General features: G+C 39.8%; 1 protein-coding gene across 1 annotated transcript in view; it reads left to right on the top strand.

Annotated features, from left to right (window-relative positions):
- The first annotated feature begins 2,137 nt into the window (after positions 1-2,137).
- Positions 2,138-22,554, top strand: part of cdc40.S (cell division cycle 40 S homeolog) — a 43,811-nt gene continuing 23,394 nt past the window's right edge. Inside the window, 4 exon segments of the mRNA NM_001094228.1 lie at positions 2,138-2,308; positions 13,385-13,471; positions 19,225-19,354; positions 21,759-21,842. Of these exon segments, the coding sequence (NP_001087697.1) occupies positions 2,156-2,308; positions 13,385-13,471; positions 19,225-19,354; positions 21,759-21,842 (454 nt within the window). The 5' untranslated portion in view covers positions 2,138-2,155.

Below are 22,554 nucleotides of genomic sequence, written 5' to 3'. Positions count from 1 at the left end.
CCAAACCTACTCATGTTTGGACTCGTTGGAAAGATGAAATAGCCTTCACCTTTGAGGGTCTTGCTGGGAACTTTAAGTTCTCACTCCTTGGGCTTCCCCCTCCCCATGGAATGGCTCTTATCAGCCAGGGCATGGAGGAGGGCATTACAGCTCTGACCCCTCTGACCATAGTGAAAAGAGGCCTGTTATGTGTCTGATTTAGATGCTGGTAGAAATATGTCTCATGATACCTTGGCCTGTTTTATTAACTATTACAGGCCTGTATCATGACAGTCATATTCCAAGAATAAGATTAAAAGAAATTAGAAAAATATAGAGGGTGGAGTTGTCCCAAAAACTAACTGCCTATTTTGTTTCTAAGGCCTAGGACACCACAAAGTCAAGGCAGGACAGGGTAACCGGAGCTGTGGCCTTGTCATTTAAATTGCCCTAACAGTTAAAAGAGGCTAACTAGCCCTAAAAAGCCACAAACTCACGGCCCCGTAGAATGGAAGGAAGATAGAAGAGGTGGTAAAGCAAAGGAATTAGACCAAAATTCCTGGCCATTTTTTACCAATTCCTTTTTAACCATTTAATTAATTACCAAGTCTCATTTTTTAGCCTATTTATTGCACTGCACTTTATTGGTGTAATTTATTGCAATATCAATTTGCCAAATCTATCTTGATTAATCACACTTTATATATTAATTAATGAATGAATTTATTTATTAAGGGGTGTTATTGGAATCTATTGGTGGGGTAATACACCCTCTGGATTCAGGAATAACTTTTTTTTTATCAGTCCTTGGACTGATTGATCTCACCTTATTTATTTGCACTAGCACTTTACCTAATTTATTAGTCAGCACCTTTATGAATGAATTATTATTATCATTAATTATTTTGGTTTTGTAATTTATGGTTTGAGTTTACTTGGTATAGATATAGTAACCCTCTATTTGGTGGGGTTTCTTTTTTCTTAAACAATATTAACACATTTTCATCTGACTTCGTCAGACCTCTACCTATAGTTTGGGTTAAATAAGGATCAAATATATATATATAATACACAAAAGCCATGAATATCCTGTAAATTATATCCTTATAAACGGTGAGTAGTGATGTCATCAGTTATAAACGGTGAGTAGTGATGTAATTTCTGTCACATGACTAACTAAAATTTGTGTATTATAATTAATAAAGTACCCCCAGTTGTAAAATATGAGGATATTAGAAGTTACCTCGGAGTTCCATGACCTGTATAAAAACACTCGGCCTTCGGCCTCGTGTTTTTATATGGTCATGAAACTCCTCGGTAACTTATAATATCCCTATATTTTACAAGAGGGGGTACTTTATTCACTATATATATACACACACACACACAGGGATACCAATCAGTGTTGTTTCAATGAATATAATATTATTATAGCTGTGTCAGTATGTCTTTCATTTTTATCTTGCCATTGTTGCACCGTATTTGTGCGAGAGGAATGTTAAAAAAAACTCCAGCTCCAACAACAATATTGTAGCTGCATTTGGGTGTCTAAATATTGAATAGAGTCTAGCTGACATGAATTCACTGTGATCCCCCTTCACCCCACAGAAATTCAGAGGCAGTGATCCCTTCAATCCCTACAAACATCCAGTGACACAATAAACTGGCCCAAAACCTGAGGTAGAGGTTGCAACCTGTACTAAACCTACAATACAAGTTGGCAACCCTGGGAATTTAGTTACAGGGTCTGTCAAGAGTCCGCAGCCTGCCACTAGAACCCATTACCACTTTCCCAAGTTTGAATTTGCTGCTCACGAATAGGCAAGCTGCAGTGGAGCGGTCACATGTAGGATCACATGACCGTGACGTCAGGTCCTTTCCTAGGATAGGAACTTGTCGATACCGAATTTATAAATTTGGAACTGTAAAAAAACATTCAATCCCCTCTTCAAGACACATAACTCACACCCACCAAAAAAATCTTGTATTTCGTTACACAAAAAAACTCACAACCAATATTTAGTCGGTTTTTTTTTTTTTTTTAAACCGAGCTTTATAAGTACACGCAAAGGAATTTGTGCACTAACAAAATATATTGGAAACCCCGCCTTCTATTGCTACTCCCAAGCTCCTTTGCGGTCGAACTGCCTGGTTTCTCCTAGCTTCCGGTGGCAACATGGCGGCTCTTACATCCTTAGTATCGTACAGCAGTGGTTCAGAGGCTGATAGTGAGTCCGATAGTGAAGATTGCAGCGCACATTTAAAAGTTTTACCCCCAGGAACAGGAGTTTTAAGAGTTGTGGACTCAGCACCGGAGGTAGCGGTCAAGGTGCGTTTTTACAAGTTCTACTTGTTCTTTCCATGTGTATCTTGGATATTAGAGTTTTCTCTGACATATGTGTTTCCCTGCCATGTGTTTTGCTGCAGTCTCTTTGAGCGATTTTAATTGTAGCTTATGTTCCCGAAAGTTCGATATCGCGTGTTTAGTCAGGACTTCTAATCTCACTGAAAATCAATAGTTTGATTTTAAGGTCTAACTAACAAAAAGCAGTAATCCGATCAGACATATGGCAGTATTTGTCTTATAACTATTTAAGACCACTCGTCTTGTGAAAGGAATAATGAAAGTTATTCATGAAGTAATAATACATTGAGATCACTCTTCAGTTATATTTGGTTATTTGCAAGTTGAGGCCTCCAGTCCTTAAGGAGTGGTTAACTTTTAAGTTAATTCTAAGGGGCATATTTATTATGTTGTGTAAAACAACATTTGCCAAAAAAAGTGTAAAAAGCTGTGTAAAATAAATGGCGAGTTTATTAAATTGCGTGTAACTTTACACTATGTGAACGGCAGATTTGACACAGTCTTTTATATTGCTTCTGGAGGAAGTCACGCTAATAATAAAATGTGCAAAAAGTTTGCACCATTTTTAAAGCCAGTTTTTACACGGCAACACCTGAAGATGTGTGGTTTATTATCCTGCCATTTTTTTACACGGCATAATAAATATGACCCGTGTGTTATAGAATGGACAAGTCTAAGCAACTTTTAAATCAGTCTTCATTATTTTTCTTTTAATTATTTGTATTCTGCTTATGACTCTTTACAACTTTCAAATGGGGGGGGGGGGTCACATACCCCATCTAAAAATGCTCTGTAAAGGTCCCTATAGACGCGACGATTCTTCTTTGGTGAATGACCGATTTCAGTGCAGTCCGACCAATCCCTCAAATTATCGTGTGGTTAGTGGGATTCGAACGATCGTACATGTTATGATTTTTTCGGCCGACATCTCTCAGAAAATTGATCAGCCAGGTTTAAAAATCTTTATCGGTTCCAGTGCAATCTCTTTGTTTGCAGGGCCAAGCAGGCAGCTACCCTTCAGTTTTGCTGGCAATATCACCTGAAATTGTCTTTTTAGTTAATGGACACATCGTACAGTTAAACGATCATTTTGAGATAATCGTGGTCTCACGATAACGATTGGATCTTTTAAAAATCTTTACATCTATGGTCAGCTTAAGGCTTAGTTATTGCTACTTTTAATTACTCCTCTTTATATTCAGGACCTCTCCTATTCATATTCCAGTCTCTTATTCAAATCAATGCATGGTTGTTAGGTAAATTTGGACCTTAGCAATCAGATTGCTAAAATAGCAAAGTGTAAAGGTTGGCGAATAAAAAGCTAAATAAGTCATAAACCACAAATATTAAAAAATGAAAACCAATTGCAAATTGTCTTCGAATATTGCTCCCTGTAACGATAAAATCTAACTCAAAGTTGAATGATCCCTTTAAGATGTACAACCTATTAATTAAGAATTCAATAAAGGTCTGTAGTTTGCTGTGGTATTTTAAACTCTGTATAAATGAGAACCACATCTATTTGACTGTTTTGTTTCTATTGTCCGTTTGAGGTTCAACATTTGTTTAGAGCTCCCAGTAGTTTAACAAGTTTACATATATAAGATAAATTGTTTTAGGAACTACTGTGCTGAACATAAGGCTGAGTAATTCTAGGCTGTTAAATTTTTCAGTAAGTGTCTAGGGTTGTATTGATTGTTGTTTTTTTTTTTTTTAACTCAAGTCAGTTTGGTTACATCTATCACAGGCCCATTCAGTCAGCACTGTTATAAATATTAACAAGCATCAGACAGTTGTATGTCATGTGACAACTACTTATTCTCCACCTTTCCATTTAAATAATGAATGGACGCAAATCATATGCTAGTGTTTATAAAGCTAAGATTCAAATATATACACTGTTGCATGCATGTGAGACTGTCACTGTCATTTGACTATAAAGATTAGGAGGAAAGGAAATACAACCCTCTTAATGTCTCTTCAATTCACTTCCCCCAAAAATGTGCCGATTCAGATTTTAGTGTTATTCTACCAATATTTGCTGATTACACCCCATGTCATTAAAGTGACAATAAAACTACTAAAAAGGTTGTAAACTATTTCATTAAACAGTGATTTGTGCTAAAGTTGATCACAGACCCATGAATATGTTTATTTTCAGTAATTTTAGAACTGCTAAAATAAATTTCCATTAAATAGAAAATTCTATTAAACAAAAATAAAGTTAGAAATATCACAGAGAAAACTACGATCTTGATTTATTACTCCCATAACTGCCATGCTGTAACACCCGCCACTGGTTTTGAGCGCCAGTGCATAAGCGCAGGCACGCGTCAACTTGGGCGCCGGCGTCGAGGCGCCCGCGCACGTCAAATCGGACGCCTGCGCAGGAATGGACGCTCGCATACTTAGGAGCAATGACCTCTAATTTGGGCGCCTGGCTTCCTATTGGTTCCTGATGTGTCTGTCTTCCTCAGCCTGCTCCTGATTGGTTCCTGTTCCCTTAAATACCTTCCTCTTCCTCCTCACATTGCCCAAGCTGGCTTCAGTTCCTACTGTTCCTGCTAAAGCCCTGTTTGTTCGAGTTTCCTGGTTTTGACCCTCTGCCTGTTTTCCTGACCTCCGAACCTTCGCTGCCTGAATCCGACCTCTGCCTGCATTTGACTACGCCTTAGCCTGACCCCTTGGTACTTCGCTTCTCTGAAACCCGTCTTCTGGAAACGACCTTTGACTGCATTTGACTACGCCTTGCCTGATCCCTTGTTACTTCGCTCCTGGTAACTCGCCTGGCTTCTCTACCACCTCCGCAGCAGAAAGCCCGGGGCCCCAATAGGTTGTCGGTGAATACCGGAGCCGTAGAGGTTCCTGTTACCATCAGTTCTACTGGATCAGCTACCTTCCTCCGGGATCCGAGGTAAACAGATCGTTATACATACCTAGGCATACCACCTAGTTGGAGAAGTTCGGTAACCCAATAATAATAATAATAACAACAACATGAATTAACCTATAAAACACACTAACCCTTGGTACCTTACAAAAGATGTGGTAAGCTTCTTGGAATTATAAAAAAACTAAATTCAGGTATAGGGCTTGTTATCCAGCATGGGACCTGCAGTTTGCTGGATAATGGATCTTTCCGTAATTTGGATCTTCGTACCTTAAAGCTGGCCCAGTCGACCTATTGGCCCATGTGTAGGGCCCTCTGACGGGCTTTCCCAATCGATATCTGGCCGCATCTGTTCGTTGATGCGGTCCCGGGATCCGACTGCCCTTATTGGCTACATTATGATCCGATCATTGGTCCCTTGGGCCTACGATCAGATCAGCCCAATATTGCCCACCTCAATGTGAGCATGTCGGGGGGAGATCCGCTCATTTCTAGAAAATCATGTAAACATTAAATAAACCCAATAGACTGGTTTTGCTTCCAATAAGGATTAATTATATCTTAGTTTGAATCAGGCAGTGTTTTATGTCTATGTTTGTCTATGAGAGTGTTGAGCAACTTCAAGACGGATCACTTGAGGTAAAAATATAGTGTTTATTTGACACAAGCTCCATGGATTCTGAACTCACAAAGAGTCAGAACCCTGAACAAAAATCAGAGTTTTTATAAACTTGGGAACCTATGACATAAAAACTGAAGGGCATTATCACTGCAAGAGCATAGAGATATCAGAGAAAAACAATGAACTGCTCAAATAAACAATAGGATGGTTCTTACTCAAGATCAAGGTGATATGACCAGGCTAGCTTGAGAACAGAATCCATCCAAGTCAGGAGAGGACCCCGGGGAATCCACATACACAGAATTTTTTTTCCCTATTGACATGGAAAGATAAAGTTATCACTTGAAAGGTAGCTTGCAGTGAGAAAATGATACTGACATGTCACAATGCAAATCAAAAGAACTGTTGATGGAGTCCTTTTTGCTTCTTTTGGGCATGCTGGAAAGAGTATTCAAGTCTACTGAGGGATCACACCATCGACAGGTCTGTGTGACTGATTTCTCCTTCTCTCCATTCATAGGGGCACACTCAAGCAATTTTGGAGAGTATATAATGCTGGGCTTGATGCAGCTTGAGTGGACTTTTGTAAGGAAAGTGTATTGTGCCAATTTTTTCTCAGTTATACAGACAGTCATATGAATTTTGTAGGCATGTGTAAGTATCAATACTGCCCCAATAAAGGGCCTTTGGTTTAACTTGAGCCATAGACGCAAAGATCCGATTGTACGAATCCTCTATTCGTATGATTTTTGGACCGTTTTTTCATGCCATGCCGTCGTGCATGCCATGCATGGTCGATCGGACAGGTTAGAAGATATCAATCGGCTGCCGATAATATCTCTGCATGTATTGCCGATCTGACTATTTTCAGTGGGAGGCTGTCACCAGCTTTGTCGGACATAAACTTTCGTACGATTGCTGTAGGGGCAGAATATCAGCTGGTCTGTTGTTTTACTACTTGGTTCTAAGTGGGGTCCCGCATGGTTCTGTATTGGGGGTACTTGATATAACGTAGGGGAGAGTATTGTAAATGTATTGTGATTTCTAAATCATGCAAAACTATGCAGCCCAATTAATTCCAAGGTATGGAAATCTTGCAGCAGTATCTTGACAAACTGGCAGTCAGGGTAGCTGAGTAATATATTAGGTTCAGTGCTGATAAATTTAAGGTCATGCAACTATGATGTTAAAATATGCAAGCCACTTATACCATTAAGGAATAGGACCTTGGAGTCCTTGTCAATAATATACCTAAAGCAATGCCAGCAGCTGCAAGGACAAACAAGGTTTTGAGCCCTATGCAGTTATGATCTAAATTTCTCAAACGGCATATAATTGAATCAGAAAGTGTTCCAAGAAGGGCAACTAAGCTGGTAAAAGACTTGGAAAGTCTCATTATGTTATGAAGAAAGACTGACCATGTTGTTTAAGCTGGAGAAGAGACACTTAAGGGAAGATATAAATAAATATATAAGGGAATAATATATTAATTTCTCTGATTTATTAATCAGTTGGTCCTTTAAGCAGCAAATAAGAGAGATTTCAGAAGGGGGTTCTTGCCTTCCTCTTGATCTGCTAGCAGGCAGGTTTTATATAGACCTAAAAAGTTGAACTTGACAGATGTATGTCTTTTTTTCAAACTAACTTACTATGTTACATGTAGGTGATCATTAAAATGTAATTGCTGCATCTCTATAAGGTTAGGCTGTTGAGAAGTGTGTCTCTTAGGCTCCTATGTTTTGATGTAGTAAAGTATAAAGAGCCTGGAGTTGAAGTCCGCAGTGAACAAGAATGAAGTAGAAAAAGGCATGAAAGGCACATAAATATAATATATTGATAATGTTGCAGCATGTTTGAATTAATCTCTTCAAGTTACTCGTGGCACGTGTGGTTGCCATTTATTTGTCTTGAGGCAATCTACTGTGTTCTCTGTGGCAGTGTTGTCTGTGTGATTTAACCTTTTAAAGGGGTTGTCCCCAGGTGGGGAAGTAATGTCTGGTACAAAGCATCAGTTACTACTAATAGGTTCTAAGCTTTGCAAGTAAGCAAAACAGGTTTTCTTGGCAGTGTTCCCTCGGTTGTTAAACAAACAGTATTAAACAAAAGTTTGTTACTTGGAGACACTGTCCTGTCAGAGAATATATTGTTTATACATTCCCTTGAATGTAATGATCATATACATCAGATGCATCTGAGGAGGCTGTATGCATGGTTTAACCAGAACATGACCTGTCAGAATCCAAGCAATAGATTGCATTATGCAGAAATTGTGTTTCTTATCCCTAATCCAGAAACCTACGAATTACAAACTAGCTATACCAAGGCTCAATGTTTGTTTTTTTTAATAAAAAAGTACAGGTAAGGGATCTGTTATGCAAAAACCCATTATCAAGAAAGCTCCGAATTATGGAAAGGCAATCTCCAATAGACTCCATTTTATTAAAATAATTCAGTTGTTAAAAATTATTCCCTTTTTCTCTGTAATAATAAAACCGCAGCATTTACTTGATCCAAATAAAGATAAAATTAATCCTTTTTGGAAGCAAAACCAGCCTATTGGGTTTATTTAATGTTTACATGATTTTCTAGTAGACTTAAAGTATGCCGATCCAAATTACGGAAAGATCCATTATACAGAAAGTCCTGAGCGTACAAGATAAAAGAGTATGGTCCCTGAGAATTTTGGTAGCAGTTGGTCATACCTTGTCCCAGGCCGGCACACAGAGCCAACCAAAGCCATGAACATTAATCTTTATACATAAGATGTATTTGTGCAAAGCAGATTACGAAAAAAATGTAATGTTCTATTGTGCACTGCAAGATATTCTTTTAAAATCATATGAACTGCTTATAAAATCATAAATGCTACAAAATCTTTCACTAACAGCATGTACTTTAGTACTATGGTTTCCTTTAATGCTTTTTTCTACTGTCCTATGCTGCTGTATCACCCCTTGTTTCATCCCTTGTAAATAATATTTTTCATCATTTATTTTGCTCATGTAGAGAGAACATACATTTGAAACATGTTTGATTGCGTATTGTTTTGGATGAAGTAGTGCATTACAATTTGTCACCAAGGCAACATGGTGCCAAGTTGAAAGCTTGTCTGTCTCCCACGCTCACTAGTTAGCATCTAATCATTTTGGCAAGGCTAGTCATTTTTATTTCCATCCCTTTATATATGTTGGTTTAATGTAATACCTGGATGTGTGTCACTTCGCTAGCAATCTATGTCCTTAATGTAACCTTGTTAAAAATGAAAAGGCTCTTCTTCCTCCTTTAAATACATCTTTCACAGCTTTGGCATTTATTCCCTTTATATGTTACCATAAGCACAAAGCTAAGTAATTTAAAGTGGACCTGTCACCCAGACACAATGCAGGTGTCCAGTGGTCCACTTTCCAACCGGTTTTCCAGAAATCCAATTTATGACACAGCACCATCCATTAATTCAAGCCTTTATTGAAGACATGGCTTCTTGATCTGTTACAAACATACAACATTTCATGCCTGTTTCCAGCCTTTTGTCAAGTTACTGAAACATTTACGATTTATACCCTTTAAGCAGTGCCATCTACTGGCTACATTGTATAAATTCTCCCAACAGTTCCGCAAAAGATAGAAAAGTATCACTTATCTTTTTTTAGTTACATTTAGAATCCTATTATTGACTGTCACTTAGGGGCAGATTTATCAACGGTAGAAAAAACCCTCAAATTCGACCCTTGAAGTAAAATCCTTCGGAATCAAATTCGAAGGATTTTAGCGCAAAAGGTTTGATCGAATAAAAATCGTTCGATTGAACGATTCGAACATTTTCAAGCGATCGATCGAATGATTTTTATTCGATCATAAAAAGTGCAATGTCCCCATAGGCTAACATTCAATTTGGTAGCTTTTATTTGGCGAAGTATTGAGTCGAAGGATATTTAAGGAGACAGTACTTAGATTATCGAATGGTTGAACGATTTCTACTTCGAATCGTTCGTAGCATTTCAATTTGATCGATTTCTATCAAATTTGACCAATTCGATGGTCGAAGTACCCAAAGAATTACTCGAAATTCAAATATTTTTGGATTCGAACTATTCACTCGAGCTTGGTAAATCTGCCCCTATGTCTTGTTAAATTTGGTGTATTATGATAATCCGACAGATCAATATAAATCACACTTCAAATCAAAAATCACTGTATTGTGAACCTTATGGGAGCTAGCACACGCACAGATTCGGGGAGATTTAGTCGCCTAGCAACTAATCGCCTCTTCTGCGGGGAGACTCTTCTCGAACTGCCTTCCCCCTGCTATAATGCGCCAATGCACTCACGGTGCTTCGATTTCTGAAGTCGCCCGAAGTTTCCTCATGAGGCAACTTCGGGCGACTTCGGAAATCGAAGCACCGCGGGTGCATTGGCTCACCTGCTGACAGAAGCCATTGCTTTGTATTGTAAAGATTCACTTCCACAATCTGTACCATAACACTGGAGAGAGTGATTTATATTTATCTGTGGGATTATCATAATATATCAAACTTAAAAAGACTAAGTGATTGAGTCAGTGCTATGTACATGCATTTCTCTGAATGAGGGCTTGGTAGGGTGGTGAACAAAGTTTGGAATTGAGAAACTCTGCCAAAATATTTGTTTTATAAAGTGGATTTTGTATTTCCTGAATACAGCTGTACTGAAAATAAAGAATTTGCTGCACTTAACAGTAGTGAATGAAAACCTATGCATTTAGATAAGGACAACCCCAAACAAAGAAAGCATCAAGCATTTTTTAATAACTTCAAGTATTTTATGGCCATAGGCAGTAGATATTGTTTTTACTGAAATGTCCAGTTATTGCTGGTCAGTATCTGATAAATGTTACTTTTGAAAGTAAAATTAGAGTACACGTTTCCAACTATTTGCTTTCATAGAATTGGAACGAAGTGGGAATGTAGGGCTGCTTGCTTAAACCACAGTGATACAGGTATTTAATCAAATAATTAAAATTTTGCAAAAATGATTTCATTTTTCCCTGTAGTAATAAAAACAGTGCTTTGTACACAATGGTAACTAAGATGCATGAATCCTATTGGGTAATTTAATGTCTAAATGATTTTTAGCATACATAATAGATGGTCATTCAAATTACCGAAAAATAATCCTAAAATCCCTTAAATTCCAGTTGTACAGTAATTTCTTCCGTAGCGGATTGCAAAAGTGGTGGTGCATTTTAAAGGACTGGTTATCCAGAATCATCAGGACCTGGGGCTTTCTGGATAACTTGTCTTTCTGTAATTTGGATCTTCATACCTTGTCTACTAGAAAATCACATAAACATTAAATAAACCCATGAGGCTGCTTCTGCTTCTTTGTTTGGATCATGTACAAGGTACTTATTAATATTTGATTATTTGGATAATATGGAGCCTGTGGGAGACTGCCACTGATAATCTAATAAAACTGCTGTTAACTGTAACGCTGTAAAGTTAGGACAGACAGGATTTATAGAAATAAATCTTAAAGGGCTAGTATACCCTTTTTTTCATCTTGATTTCAGGTAAACTTAATCTGAACTGAAAAACTCAAGCTACTTCATGTTTGCGAGGTTAATAATTGCGAGTTTAATAATTAAATTGCCACCATGTTTCTCCCTCCCGTTCTCTTTGTTGTAATTGAGTTAGCAGTAGTACGTTATGTATGGGGAGACTCTGTGCTACTGTAATTTGATTATCTACTTCACAAGGGCCAAACATAGAGTATCTTAATATTTGTCCTGTTTAGCTCAAGAAATAATAAGAAACAGATTTCTTTTTGTGATTGAAACTATAGGCAACGGTATGTTTATCCCAAGCCCTACTTATTGAATTCATATTAAAGTGGACCTGTCACCCAGACATAAAAAGCTGTATAATAAGTCATTTTCAAATTAAACATCAAATCCAAATTCTTTTTTTTTTTTTTTTTTTTTTTTTTATTAAAGCATTAAAAGCTGTCACTTTCCATTTAGCACTTACTAGATGTCACTGCACTCCCCACATTCCCCTTCTCTCTTCACCATTTACTTGTGTAGTCACTGCATGGGGATGGACATCAGGTCCCCCTAATTCTGATGCATGAACAAGATTTTTGAGACTTGCCTTAATAACAGTGTCCACAAAATGGCTCCTGCCTCCTTGATATGATTAAGAGTTCCCAGACTGAAGAAAACAAGATTCAAATAATTTATAAAGCGTAATTAAATTTTATTTTGCTTGACTAACGTGATAAAATAGGATTTGGAATAGGTTTTTTGGGTGACTGGTCCCCTTTAAAAAAGGAGTTATAACTGCCCTTCATGAAAAAACTTTAGATTCTTATTGAGTTCTGTCTTAAAACCATACATGGAATTTCGCAATAGAATTGTGACTGGTATAATAGTAGGTCTTTGGTTGTAATGCTTTAGTATGTCCAAGAATGCAATAGATTCTATTTAAAGACTGTTTTCAGTAAATAAATATAAACAGATTGAACACCCTCTACTTAAGCCAGTTATCAGTGGGAGATAGTTGTTAATCTGTTGAGTTTGATATATTATTACAGACTGAAATAAAGTAATGGTCTTGTGAGTAGCTATTGTCTGCCTCCAAGTAATCAGTAATTATCTCCGTGAATCATTCTCTAATTCAGTAGGCTGGTGTTACTACTGTATCAAATTGTATAATTGACTGGAAAGTAAAACCTCCAGTCTGGGTGCATGATTGATGGGGCTGAAGCCACTGGAAATGCCACTAGTGTATAAAATTGTAGCAGTTTAGAAAACTGGCTGCAGGACTCACTGCTATTAAGAAACAGAGTAAAAAATATAACTGATTTTTAAAGGAACAGTAACACCAAAAAATGGAAGTCTTTTAAACTAATGAAACTATAATGTACGGTTCTGCTGCACTGGTAAAACTGGTATGTTTGCTTCAGAAACACAACTAAAATGTATATAAATAAGCTGCTGTGTAGCCATGGGGGCAGCCATTCAAAGCAGAAAAAGGAGAAAAGACACAGGATACACAGCAGATAAGCTCTATAGTATGCAATGGGATTCTTCAGAACTTTTCTGTTATCTACTGTGTGTCTTGTGCCTCAATGGCTGTCCCCAAGGCTACCCAGCAGCTTGTTTATATAATCTATAGTAGTCTTAGCACACTGGCAGATTCCTCATGAGGCAACTTAGGAAAATGAAGCGCCGTGAGTGCCATCCCACTGGCGTTTTTTCATTATAGCAGGAAGGTAGGGAAACACAGTTCAGGGAGATTGTCGCCCTAAAGAAGAGGTGATTTGTCACTGGGTCGACGAATCTGCCCTTGTGTCCTTACCCTTACTGAAGCAAAGACACCGGTTTTACCAGGGCAGGGTAACACTACATTCTATTCCTTTCACACCATTTTATTTTTTGGTATTACTGTTTTTCAAGGGTAAGTTTTTTTCCGTTTTTTTTCCCAGAATGCAAACTGATATTACAATCCTGATTCTGTGTATTTTATTAATATGCCTGTTTTTGTTATAGGAAGATGTGGAGACTGGACATCACCTTGATCCTTATGTCAAAGAGGTTCAATTTAATCCTACCTATGAGACAATGTTTGCACCAGAGGTAAGATTTTCTCAACATCTGTTTTATTTTTTTTGTTTTTTCTTTCAAATAATTTGGCTTTTTGTTTCTCTGTCGTCTTAGGGGGACACAGGGAACGATGGGGTTAAGCTCCATTCTCCGGAGGCAGGACACTTGAATATTAATTTAAGTGGGCGTGGCCATCAGGCTTACCCTCACACACCATACAATCCTATTCAGTTTTTTAAGTGTCCTGCTCACGGGAGGATGGACATCAAGAGACAGTCTACGGTCAGCGCTAGCTGACACCCGGGGTGATACCCAAAATAGGGCTACCTATTTTTGACATGGTTAACCCCCTACGAGGCGTAGCACACCGGGGTAAATTTCTAGCATTGGCTATAACAACCACCCAGACGGTTCCTGCATTGTCTACTTCAAGGCAGATGGTCTGGCCGGTGTGGAGGGGTAAGTGGCACGGGCCCTGCTTAAGGGACATTGCCAAAAAGTCTGTGGGGTTTTCCCCCCCTCCTTTTCCCCTTCTCGCTCACACCCCTCTATGTCCCTCATACTAACTGACTAACAAAGGGGAAGAGCGACACAGGTACAAGAACGGTTTCCCTGGCTAGCTCTACCTATAGAAAAGCAGCGTCTGTTTTCAGAATGAGCACAGCATGCTCTAGTGCACTCACCTGAGGCAGAAGACCCGTGTCGCTAGGCACTGGGAAACAAGTCAGACCGCTCAGTGGAACGCAGGATGCGTTCCACCTGTGGCCATTTTCTTCGGCGGCCATTTTCCCTTAGCGGGAATTGCCGCACGAACGCATGTGCAGGCGTGCATCAGTGGAACGCACTTTGCGTTCCAGCGGCCATTTTCCCTGAACGGGAATTGCCGCACGAGCGCGTGCGCAGGCGCGCATCAGTGGAACGCACTATGCGTTCCAGCGGACATTTTGCCCACGACTTAGGATGGACTCCTGCAGTTGTGCATAAGTGGAATCTGGCTTCCAGACGGTAAAATCAGCATCTATTACCTTCCTAAACTGGGAAAGAGAGTAGGTCTGTGGCATATTACCAGGACAGGTCCCCTCTGCTGCACAGGTGGAATTTTGGCCTGTATCAAGTGTCAGCAGAGGCAGAGGGTGCCAGCTGTTCCGCAGTCCAGCTGGATCAAAGGGAACTACCCCCTCCTCTCTGGGCAGTGCAGCCTTCCCAGTTCTGTCCCTTCTGCAGGCATTACTTGCTGTTGAGCATTAATTGCGGAAAGCCCTAGATTATTTGGCCACTAACAGAGTGGTTAGTGCAAACGGGCAGAGCAAATGGCTGATACTGCCTAACCCTTCTAACTCCGATGAGTCATTACCCTTTCATCCCTCATCCCATAAGAGGTTGAACGAGCCTTCTGAATAGCTTTTCATTATTATTGAATTAGACCGCGTGCCTTTTTTCCAAACCTGGTCCAAAAGGGTGTGGGTTCATCTCCCACCACTGCTAATAACTTGAAGCACCAAAGTTGTATTTTGGTCTCTCATCCGCAGGTGAAGATGAGCATCAGGAGGCGGGCAGATGACCTCCATGAGATTAATAGCATCATTAATGGGGTACTAGGGGGATTGCAATGCAGGTTATGCGAATCTACAGTTGTTTCTCAGAACAAAAACGATTACTCAGTTTTATTCCGGATGAATGGTTCTCGCCTGAATGCAAGTTTAGGCAACTACGAGATTCACCAAATTATACCCTTGTCCTGAGAAACTGGTTGATAAATATTCATTATCCCTTAGCAGCGGATCCGCCATTGTCAAGGCTTCTAATTTACCACTCTGCCAGTCCATGATGCAGCTGTGGGCAAGGACTCTTCAGATAGACGAGAGTTTTTCCTACGAGCTATCTACGTCTGCGGGGTTGACTCTGCGCCCCTGTCTAGTTTCCGCTTGGGTGCTCAGACAATACAGGCATAGTCTGAATCATTATCAAAGGCACTCAAGAGGGGATTCCCCGACAGGACCTGTTCTTGCCACACAATAATATGTGAAGGCATCACGTTTTTACAGTGTCATCATATTTAAATCAATTATCCATGGCGGCACGCACTAAGCTGAGGCTCGAGAGTTGGGAGGCAGCTCAGAGCTTAAGAAAACGCCAAATTAGCTCCCCTTCAAAGACCAACGGTTAGTTGGGGAGAGCTGGAGAAAAGTTTTTTCCCAGGCAACGGGGGACAAAGAGTACCTTCCTCCCACAAAACGAGCAGAGCTGCCACTAGTAACGAAAGAGGAAAACTTTGTTTTTCCGTGGTCAAGGTGAAAGGTTACAGGGGGGAGCAACTTTCACAAGGGTCTCACCTTCAAATCAAGGGATGTGAAGGAACCTTACCCCATAAAAGACCAACAGGATTCGTAACAAACCTTCAGCACTGAAGGCCGCTTCAGCCTGACTGGATACTCCATCCGGAACCGTCAGAATGGATCGGGGGAAAAATACTACGATCTCAAGAGATATGGTCCATTATTCCTCCGACACCTGGATCAATGAGAGGTTATGATCTGGACTTTATTCTCATCCTACTCAAGTAATCCTTATGTCCGGTATCCCCTCAATTCCAAGGGCAATAGCTTCCCTTAAATGTATGGAAAGAGGGGAGTGTACAAAGGTAATTGTAGCCGTACCTCCTGCAGAGAGATCCCCAAGTGTGTACTCAATTATATTCTCATAGAAAGACGGGGCAGTCAGACCAGCATTCGACCTTAAGGGTCTCAACTATTATAATGTTCAGGGGGCGACAAAAAGGAGACCTTGCGCCCAGGGATTGAGGAATAAAGCAGGGACAGCTAATGATGTTTCTAGACATCAAGGTAGCACATCTCCATGTCACAAGATGGTCTCCTCGTCACTGTTATTTTTGCTTCGTCTTCTCGAACAGGCACTATCATGTGGCACCCCTGACTTTCATCCACTACCAGGGTATTCACCAAGTTAATGGAGGGGATATCGGCCACACTGAGACTACAGGGTATCTCCATGATGACTTACTTTGACGACCTTCTCCTCTAGGCCAGATCGGAAGTGAGAGCCAAAGAGGAACTGAAGGGAGCAGGGATTCTTCAGGGTTAGACCATCACATGGTCAAAAATTCAACTTTAGCTCCGGTCACAAGATGACGGTCTTAGGATTAGATTCGACACAACAACTCAGACTGTGAGCCTGCCCTGGGACAATCTGAGCAGAGATCAAATCAGCTTCTTACTCATCAGCCACAAGATGACGACAAACAGGGCAATGCAAGTGCTGTAAACAATGGTGTCTGCCATAGGAGGCAGTTCCATTTGCACTCATACATTTCAATCTACTGCAAGTTAGCGTCTAGCGACATAGTAAGGGGGATCGCTTTTCGACCTCTAACCTTCCTCAACCAACAATGGGGCGCTGCAGTGGTGGATTAGACACTACATTTTGAACATGGCCAATTCCAGAGTGGAATGTGATGTCCACAAACATCAGTCTCCAGTGCTAAGGTGTAATATGTTAACATGCTTGCACACGGACAATGGTCATTAAACATACTGGAACGAGTTCCGGAAAACTAGCGCTAGCTCAATGGACGCAGTGGCCCACAGGACAGCCGGTATGCTCCAGAGCCACAACGGCGCCACAGTGGCGTACATAAATCGGCAGCAAGGAACGTGAAGTCAAAGGAACGCTGGTGGAAGTCAGACAGATTCTACACTGGGCAGAGATCAATCTTGACAGATTGTCTACAATATACATCCCGTGTGTGTACAACATGAAAGCGGATTTCCTCAGTCGGAATCAGCTAGATCTGGGGGAATGGGAGCATCACCCAAAGGCATTCGTTCAACTTGGAGATCATTGGGGACAGCCAAGCATAGATCTATGACATCCAGATCCAACTGCAAGGTAGCAAGTTTCCCTTTATTCCGAAAGCAAGGGTGGACGCCATGGCACAGCATTGGCACTTCTACCTAGCATATGTTCTCTCCCAGATCCCCATCTTATCACGAGTCCTCTAAAGATTAAGCAGTCTTTATACTGTAGTTCCGCTCGGTTCGCGGAGGACTTGGTTCACCATTCTTCAGGAGTTTTAAGTGTCACAGCCGGTCCGGCTGGTGTTCAGAACAACCTCCTACAACAGGGACCAATACTACATCATAGTCCTGGACCATTCAGGTTGATGGGATGGCTGTTGAGGCAACCATTTGGTGGAGTCGAGGACTAACAGAAGAGGTTATTGCCACTAGATTGAAAGCTCACAAGCATTCATCATCGAAATCATATCGTGGGTTGTGGCATTCATAATTACAGGTTGTAACGAATCTGATTTTCCTTCCTGGAACCAGACATTCCACGGATACAGTTGTTTTTACAACAAGGGCCACAGTTGGAACTTAAACTTGGCTCTCTCAAGCTTCAGGTAGCGACCCTGTCAGTCTGTTTTCAGTCGCGTTGGTGAATGTGAACGTTCAACGCTCATCTTACAAGGAGTAGCCCACATCGCCACCTCCGTTCCACAACCCGGTAGCTGTGTAGAACATCAACTTGGTGCTTGAAGCCTTGCTGGACTCACCATTTAAACAGCTGAATTGGTTGATGATACAGGTATAATATGGATGTAGTCAGGGCTCTACGGTAGTACATAAATCGGGCAAGATCTTTGAGAACTTACACTCTCTTTTTTATTATTCCATTGGCCCTCGCAGGGGTCAGGCAGCTTCAAAAGCATACAAATCTAGATGGAATAGAAGGAGTCAATCAATCAAACCCCGGTGCGAAGAGAAGTGCACCGCCTGAGGGAATCAAGGACCCCTCCATTAGAGCGGTGGGAGCTTCCGGGGTATGATGTAACTCGGTTTCCTTGAAACAGATCTGCAGTTCGGCTACCACGTCGACTGTTGGCACGTTTACAAAATCTACAAGGTTGACGCATTCTCTTCTGCCGAGGCCTCACTCGGGCGGAAGGCATGGCAAGCCGTACTTACAAAGTTAAACACTCAAATAAGCTCGCTCCCACCCCGCTGTGGTTGGGACTGCTTTAAGTCCCCATCGTTCCCTGTGTCCCCCTAAGACGACAGAGAAAACAAGATTTTTGATACTCACCGTTAAATCTGTTTCTCTGTAGTCGAAAGGGGGACACAGGGCTTCCCGCCCTTAGGCGAGCTACTGTTGTTTTCCATTTAATCCTCAGGTTATCTGTTGTACCTGTTGCGTTTAAAATGCAAGTTAAAGGTCCGTTCGCAGCTTTGGAACAAACTGAATAGGATTGTATGGTGTGTGGGGGTAAGCCTGATGGCCACGCCCACTTAAATTAATATTCAAGTGTCCTGCCTCCGGAGAATGGAGCTTAACCCCATCGTTCCCTGTGTCCCCCTTTCGACTACAGAGAAACAGATTTAACGGTGAGTATCAAAAATCTTGTTTTAGCAGCTCTCCAGATTATAATTATCTTTTTTTTTTTTTTCCGTCCAATTTACCCTTGCAAGTAGCTAGTTGTGTGAATGAGAGACTAATATATAAATAGGAAAGGGTCTGCATCAAAAGATAAATAATAAAATTGTAGCCGCACAGATTACATTTTTTGCTGCTCAGTGCCCCCCCCACGTGAAAACTGGAAAGGGCAGAAAAAAATTTTCTAGATGAAAATTTGTTTAAAAAAAAAAAAAGAGATGCTGTAACATACAAGATTATCTGCAGAGTGAACTACCCCTTTAAGCTTCCTTGCTATTGAAAAAGTATTTGCATATTGCATTTCACATTTTTTGCCTTTAATTTTGTTGCTGCAGTTTGGCCCCAACAATCCGTTCAAAACACAGCAGATGGCTGCTCCTAGGAACATGCTCTCAGGATTTGCTGAACCAACGCATATTAACGATTTCATGTTTGAACAACAGAGAAGAACATTTGCAACATATGGTAAGAAATGTAATCATTGATATATTTTAGACATACAGTAGAACCCCCATTTTACGTTTTTCAGGGGACCAGAAAAAAATGGTATTAAATCCAGGAAAATGTAAAATCAGGGAAAAGTTATTTGTATTTGAATTGATTTTGAAAGAGGTGTTTTGTCTCTTTCTGTTCTCTGCCCTGGTGGCTCTGGCTTTTGAAACAATGTAAGACAAGCCAACTGGTTAGAGGGATGGAAGACTTACATTATGAGGGTAGACTGTCATGGTTGGGGTTGTTTTCTCTGGAAAAACAGATGCTTGCAAGTACATTAGAGGATATTATAGACAAATAGCAAGGAGCCTTTTTACCCATAAAGAGGATCACCGTACCAGAGGCCACCCCTTCAGACTAGAAGAAAAGAACTTTCATTTGAAGCAACGTAGGTGGTACTTCACAGTGAGGACAGTGAGGTTGTGGAATGTACTGCTGGGTCATGCTGTGATGGCTAATTCTGTTAATGTCTTTAAGAGTGGTTTGGATGATTTCTTGGACAAGCATAATATCCAACAGCAAAACAGGAAAAACTGCAGCACCTCTTGTTTGAAAAATGTGAAAAATTTATTACAGTTGGTCAGTAACAGGCAACGTTTCGGGCCTTGTCTTGCCCTTTCTCAAGCCTTGAGAAAGGGCAAGACAAGGCCCGAAACGTTGCCTGTTACTGACCAACTGTAATAAATTTTTCACATTTTTCAAACAAGAGGTGCTGCAGTTTTTCCTGTTTTGCTGTATAATTGGCCTATGGCAAGGGCCTATACACTGCTTTGCACTCTGCCCGAAAGGAACCTATACGAGGTGGTTGAAGCACACACACCTGTATACAAGCATAATATCATAGGCTATGTGATACTAATATCTACAGTTAGTATAGATATGGGTATATATTGTTAATGTGAGTGTATGGAGGGGTCAGGGTGTCTATGTATGGATGCAGGGTTTCATTTGGAGGGGTTGAACTTGATGGACTTTGGTCTTTTTTCAACCTGATGTAACGAATTGACAGACTTGTCTTGCTGGAAGAGACTGACTTGTGACATTGTTTAAAAATTAACAACCAGAAGTTGAGCAAATGCTGCTTTCAATATCAATTTTTTAATAAATTCATATTGCAAACTTGCTTATAATTGTGTTTTCTTTGATAAGACAAAACATTTCTTTTTTGGGTTGACGTGTCCTTTAAATACAAATTTTAAGAAAGTTGCCATTTATTCTTATGGCACTTTGGGCTGATTGATTACAGTGATTTTCCCTTGGCAAAAATGATGATCTCAAAAAGGGAACATTTGCCTTTCACCTCTGATTTCTGTTAAAGAAAAGCTTTTTGTATGTATTCTTTCAGAGACTTATTCCCAAAATGGCTTAAGTCAATCCCATCATTATCATTTCATTTCTGCTCCCTGTTGATTACAAAGTGAAATAAGAAGAAATTCTAGCAGAACAAGTTCAATATTCTCTTAATTTTGTATACATTATATTGCACGATGCATGGCTGTGCCGGCCACATTCATTCCTGTATTGTATGTAATGTCAGTATATGATGAAAACCTCTCTGTCCCCACTGAATTATTTGTATATAGTGTTTGATATATCTTTCCCCATTTGGCTTTTGTGCTAAAAGCCCAGTTTATTCCAGTCAGAACTCTCTCATTTTTATCTCATTGTTTTTTTTACAAGTACAGGTAAGAAATACCCCTTAGAGTTAATTTTAAGCAAATATTTCTAATTGTAAAAAAATTGCTTTTTCTCTAAAATTAAAACAGTACCTTAAGATATTCTGATCCAAATGATGGATAGATCTGGTATCCTGAAATTCCTAGGTAGCCAGCATTCTGATTATTAGATCCTATACATGGAATACCATGTATGTACACTGGCATGTTTATTATCTAATCATTATAACAATAAAAGTATATTAGTTCTGACTACTCAGTGGATCAGCTAATATGCAGACATTATTTGGAAATCAGTGCTTTCATTACTTCATAAGAATCTTATCACTGATTATCTTGGTTAGTATTAACCACAGCAAACACATGTATTTAAAAAATCACTCCATAAATCTGGTCAGTTGGGATATTACATCACACTAGTATTTTGTGCCTTAGGCGCAAAGTTTCATTTCTTAAATGTATTCGAAATTGCATGTAATACAAATTGTGTTGTGTAACACTTACAAAAGCCTTTTTGTGAGAGATCGTTAACATTTTATTGTATAGTGTGTTTACCTGTTTTGTGAAAAACTTTTTTTAAACTGCATCAAATTACTTGAAAAGGAAAACCTGGGTTTTAAGATAAACCTAAAGATTCAGTTCTAGTATAAAATAAATATTTACATTTTTTTTTTTTTTTTTTTTTTTTTTTTAACTCTTAGGTTATGCACTAGATCCTTCCATAGACAATCGGGAAACCAGCACTAAGTATATTGGATCTGTTGATGAAGCAGAAAAGAATCAAGGTGAATATATTGAAATATATATTTATACATTTTCTCTAACAAGTTACCTGCAAACATCTTACTTTCACTTCTTTGAATGAGTGGGAAATCATTAGTGAAAAACTATTCAAACAAGCCATGAATAAATAATTATCTTCTTCTAAAGGAATTGTTCAGTGTAAAAATAAAAAGTGGGTAACAATATAGTTAGCCAAAAATGTAATGTATAAAGGCTGGAGTGACTAGATGTCTAACAGAACAGAACTCTACTTCATGCTTTTCAGCTCTCGTGGTTTCCACTGATTGGTTACTAGGCAGTAACCAATCAATGACTAGAGGGGGGGGCACATGTTACATAACTATTGCTTTTGAATCTGCTGTGCTGCATTCTGAGGATCAATTTCAAACTCACTGAACAGTTTTGTCCCATGTGACCACTCTTCAAGTTGCTGACTAACTCAGAGTTAGAGTGCTGAAAAGGAGGAAGTTGGGTTCTCTTCTGTTATGTTAGACATCCAGTCACTCCGGGCTCTCATTTCAGTTTTGGCTAATGAACTATATTAGAAACCTTTTTTATTATCTATTTACCCAGTATTTATTTTTACACCGAACTGTTCCTTTAATGCACTAGCAAATAACCGTGTATTGCATCTGTGAACCTTTTGGGGATCTTCTAGCAGCGCGAAACGATCCTCTTCTGTCTTCCTCTTTCCTTCACACAGCTGCGCATGCG

Source organism: Xenopus laevis, chromosome 5S, assembly GCF_017654675.1.
Source record: "Xenopus laevis strain J_2021 chromosome 5S, Xenopus_laevis_v10.1, whole genome shotgun sequence".
In the NCBI taxonomy this organism is placed as follows: Eukaryota; Metazoa; Chordata; class Amphibia; order Anura; family Pipidae; genus Xenopus; species Xenopus laevis.
Note: the sequence above shows the minus strand (reverse complement) of the source record. Positions and strands in the feature narration are given on the sequence as shown.